The sequence below is a fragment of the Coffea eugenioides genome, unplaced genomic scaffold (genome assembly GCF_003713205.1).
Source record: "Coffea eugenioides isolate CCC68of unplaced genomic scaffold, Ceug_1.0 ScVebR1_129;HRSCAF=551, whole genome shotgun sequence".
Taxonomy (NCBI): Eukaryota; Viridiplantae; Streptophyta; class Magnoliopsida; order Gentianales; family Rubiaceae; genus Coffea; species Coffea eugenioides.
The window spans coordinates 6,871-12,054 of NW_020861691.1; the positions used below are offsets into that span (position 1 = coordinate 6,871).

Here is a 5,184-nt window from a genome sequence, read left to right on the forward strand (position 1 = left end):
AATTTCTACCTCTTTTTTTATTCCACCTAATTCTTTATCAGTAGATCCTTCCTTTCATCCAACCAAAAAGCAGTAGGTATTAGCATAGTCATGCAATCCACAAACGAAGGATCTCACACAAGCTCACCATCAAATGTTCGGAAAAAAAGACGGAAAGTATCGTTGGATCCAACAAATGCCATAAGCAAGTATGAAACACCAGATGGGAGGATTTTATATGGTACCAAACGCAAGTTCAGGAACGCTCCACTTAACACCAACAACTCTCTGGGACTAGCTGGTCACATTTTTAAAAATACCGTCAACGATCATCTACCGTCTGGCTATTTCGTTATGGACCATGAACCCATATGGGAGCCTGTTCGTGAGCGAAGAATGGAATTAGAGGTATTTTGTCGCTGGCATGGCATCCGCGTCCCGAGAACAAGGTCAGCGGATCTTGTTATAGGACCACAAGCCAATGATGCCAGCGTATTACATAGACTACAGCGAGAAGTTATGCAGATGGAGCGTAGGCTTCACAGGTTCCACGAGATCCAGACCGCAAAAATACATGGTATTGGAAAATATTTTGATGTTCAACACATTTTAGCAGATCCCATGCTTATATCGGACCCGGACCTATCTGACTTTACTGAATCAAGCGACGATGACTTTCAAAGGTACATACCCCATTGTCTAATGCATGACGGCGTTCCCAGGTGTTGTATGGGATACAACTGATAACAAGGGATGTAGTTCAATGTTTGTTAGGGTAGCGGTAAAACTATACTCATTATAATCTCTACTCAAATAAATTGCTTACCATATTTGGATATTAATAATGCCTGTTACTCAGTCGTAACTAGTTGTAACGTAACAGTAACAGATCCCTAACTGGTTGTAACCCATTGTGTACTGTTCGTTATTCCTTTTTGTTGCATTGTAAAACTTCATTTTAACGTTACAAATTAGTTCTCCAAGGAATCATTTTCTTATGCGCACCTATTACCTAGACGTGGTCGTGACCTGGTTTGATCATAATTTAATTAACCTAAAAACTTGTAATACCAATTGATGTGCCTGTGATATATCATGTCAATGGTGCACTAAATTCGTCAAGCGATGCAAAACAAATGGCCTAAATGATAATGTTTTATAAAAATAGCCCAATAATAATTCGAATTTATCATCATAACAAAATCAAGACAATTTAGACTTTAGATTGTGTTATCTTATACATCGTACCTTTGGCGGTGCGATCTATGCCAATAAATATGTTATTAAGGTATGCAATTGAATGTAGTAGAATGGTATACATATCACGACAACCATTCAACTGTTATGGTCGATTTAGTGAAAAATATCCGATCACAAAAAACACGTTCAATTCTATTGTAAAATTGTTACTTCAATTTTCTACCAACTTTATAATTTTCTAACAATTTTATACAACCCAATACAAACTATTGATGACTACTAACACTAGATGCGATTACAATTGTAATCCACTTGTCTAAATTTGAAAAGAGTGAAACATCAATGGTGCCTGTATAACCTCGTCAATAAGTTGTAACAGTTATTAACTGCTTGTAACGTACATATGCAACATTCTCAGGTTGGGACAACCACTTAATGTCTCGTTCAAAATGTATAGTTACACATCATTCATCAACCTCATTCTGGGGGGAGGCGACGTCAACGCGTAGTTGCAATCCCTGTGTGTTATTTCTTCCCTGAAATGCGTAACGATGGCAAATCAGCAAATATTATTAATAAAACATACGATTAATGATATACGATTCCAAGTCTCCAATTAATAACATTACATAAATATGTGCTGTAACGATAAAAGTTTATCACCTGAGGTGATGGTGCAAATACATGATATGCATCAACATCACAGTGTGTTGAAATTGCCCCCACGCTCCTCCTACATTATATAGTATAAGTAATCGACTGTCAACAAATCATTACCAGTGCCTATATTGCTCACTTATAAAGTTAAATTGGACTAGACATTATAACAAAAATGATATATCAGACCATTAAGACATCTCTGACAGAGTTATGCTTGGAAAAAATAGAAAATCTGGGATGCATCCATTCTGTAGGGACACTTGCAGGAGGCCCCTGATTAGCCAAACGGTGGACCTTGGAATAATAAAAAATAATACGTTATTAAAGCGAGCATACGTTAACTACATAATTTGCATGATTTGACAGCCTTCGGGAACCCACTGTTACAATTAAAGAAAAAAAGATAGCTCTACTAAATGAACAAGAAGGTTTTATTTTAACTACTAAATGTATGCATACCGTTTGACTTTCATCGATATCGGGAGTAACAACATTTGGAGGGCCATTCACTGTCTGACTCATTGAATGCATCTACAAGTTTCGTATGGGCCAAATCATTGTATAAGACAAACAAAATACGTATATCAGGAGGGATGACGGCCGTAACAACATTATTACACAATGTAACATCAATGTAACTATTTATGCTGTTAGAAACATCCAAATAAAAGCAAGAGTCATGTCCATTTTATACTAACCGAAACAGAGTCAGTAGATGAACGGCATCCCATAAACATGTATTCCTCAAATGAAACCGATGTCGGCTCCGATTCTGAGACCTACAGTATTGACACGACAATAATATTATTTCATAATGAATGTTACCTAAACTTTAGTTAATAGTATAACAATAACTTAGTTTTAGCATAAATGTTCCCCAAGTACCAAAATTTGATCCATACCGTAGTCTGTGTAGTTCTTGATAATCTAGATTTTCTTTTTACTCTGTCAAATTTATCGACCCAACTTCGCATCACTCTACTTTTCTTCCCACCGCCTCGTTTTTTAATGCCTCTTGCGACTACTGCCTCCCCCATTTCATTTACAATTTCAATTTTATCTCGTTCCTCCATATTCAGATTTTTTTGATTTTGCAAAGGTTGCTCTTCGCTTTCTGAGAGGAGGAGCTCAACTCTCTTTGACAAATCGGATATGACAGTGATTGCTACTTTGCTGGTGTCCTCCGACATTGCTGCTCGAGTTGCGACCTTAATCATGGCTGGAGCGAGCTCCCGATAACGAGTTGAAATCATGACTTTAGGATCAGCCACAACTTCCTGTCCTCGCCGATCAAAACAATCTCCAGCCCGAGCTCTTTTTGTCCATCGCCTCTTAATGTATTCAGGAGGAATTATTTTTATGCCCACGGTATCAAACACCTTCAACGCGTGCCCACATAAAATGCCTTCATTCTCGTATTTTTTGCAACTACAACGTACACTTAGATCATTCCGATTGAATACTACTGTTCTTTCAGGTCCTCCATCATATCTCATGACCGCAAACTCCACAAACATCGCTGCATCTTGTTGTCTCAATATAACCATAGCTGTTGACTCGCCATATTCATTTTGGAATGCAACAAATACGGTTGGTGAATACGTCTCTGATGCATGCACAAGCATAGGTGTTTGCCTTAACCCTACCATGGGGAGCTTTTGCCTCATTTCATATTCTGCGATCAGTTCATTATGTCTCTTTTCATCAACCACCCGATTGAAATGTCTAAAGAACTGCACAAGGTCATGATCCAGTTTCAAATGATTTTTAATTGCTGCATTTAGGCTTTCGCTAAGTTGGGTGCTTCGCATTCCCGCGGTCCATCTTTCTTTCATCATGCACCTTGCCCATTTATCACGAATTCTATACAACCCGGAGAGCCATTCATTATTTTCAAGATTGTGTTTCTTCACCATCGCCTCCCACACCCTATTGAATTGTTCCACTTCTTCAAACTCATACATGCATGCACCAAACATGTATGGAAGATCACTATTTTCCTTGTAGTGATTGCCAAGATGTTTCATAAAATTACGCCTTATGTGAAACGTACATAGACCGTGAAATGTTTCAGGCATAACAACTGAAAGAGCGGCTGCCATAGCATGATCTTGGTCGGTTAGTATGGTACTTGGACGCTTTCCGCACATTGCTTCTAGAAATGTACCAAACACCCACTTGAAAGAATCTATAGTCTCATCATACATAAGGGCAGCACCGAATATCACAATTTGCCTATGTTGGTTAAAACCCACAAACACTCCAAGTGGCCGGTATTCTTTATTTGTTTTGTAGGTTGTGTCGAATGTGACTACGTCTCCAAAAAATTTGTAGTCAATTAACATTCCTGTATCAGCCCAAAAGATATTCGTTATCTGCTCTTCACAGTCCAACTGTACGGCATGAAAAAACGATGGATTCTCTAGTGTTTGCTCTTGAAAATAATTCAGCATGCTACCTGCTTCTCCATATTTCAAACTCCTTTCCCGTCGAGTACGAAGATATCGTTTCAGGTCTTCCCGAGTATATCCCACATTTCCCATCCCACCTGTCTCCTTTCCCATAACCTCATGGCTCTGTTTCAATGAAAGCCCAGCGTCCTCGCTTATTTCAGCTTGGAATCCTTGAGCCTCGCTCACTTTTCTTTGTGATGGCATCATGTGAGCACATTGAGCAATGTGCAACTCATGGTTATGCTCTAAAACAAGATCATGCACACGGTACTTCATTGTTTCTCTAAACAACACGATAACCATTTTAGCTCCACACCCTGTTTTCGTCGGCGCTCGTGTCCTCTTTGGCATCACATCACCTTCGTACTTGCGCTTCACACCTTCCTTGCAGCAACTATATCTCCTAGACGTGGTCACGCCGTCTTTGTCTTTATTCAGATAGTCTTTACGTACACTGAAACCCATTTTAAAGGCATACTTGTTGTAAAACTTGTACGCATCCTCTTCACTGTTGAACTCCATTCCTAACTCAGGAGTCCCATTTTCTGCCAATTTGCTGCAATCCATTACTTCTGCTCCTGCCAATTATGCATCAAACACCCTAATTTGCAACATTTCATGAATAGTATGTACATAAACGACAATATAAATGTATATTATCATTTATAATGTGTTATGAATCACACATTACTCGTATACCAAATCCTATTATTACGCTTATCAATATGATTAATGATTCACATCACCTTACTTTTACTCTAAGACAACGGCATTATCTATGTACAAATACAACTCCATGTACACTAACTTATACGGACTGTAATGTATTGGTCACACGATGTAAGTCTATTTTAACTGTGTGTACATCCACGCTGGTGATTATATTTTGATT

General features: G+C 38.5%; 1 protein-coding gene across 1 annotated transcript; it reads right to left on the reverse strand.

Moving 5' to 3' along the window:
* Positions 1 to 1,643: 1,643 nt before the first annotated feature.
* LOC113755197 (protein FAR1-RELATED SEQUENCE 5-like) lies at positions 1,644 to 4,859 on the reverse strand. The gene is made up of 5 exons (XM_027299251.1): positions 2,742 to 4,859; positions 2,538 to 2,618; positions 2,299 to 2,370; positions 2,026 to 2,133; positions 1,644 to 1,715 (listed from the first exon to the last, which is right to left on the reverse strand). Exons 1-5 carry the CDS (start codon positions 4,857 to 4,859, stop codon positions 1,644 to 1,646), a joined length of 2,451 nt encoding a protein of 816 aa, XP_027155052.1.
* Between the last annotated feature and the right edge of the window lie 325 nt (positions 4,860 to 5,184).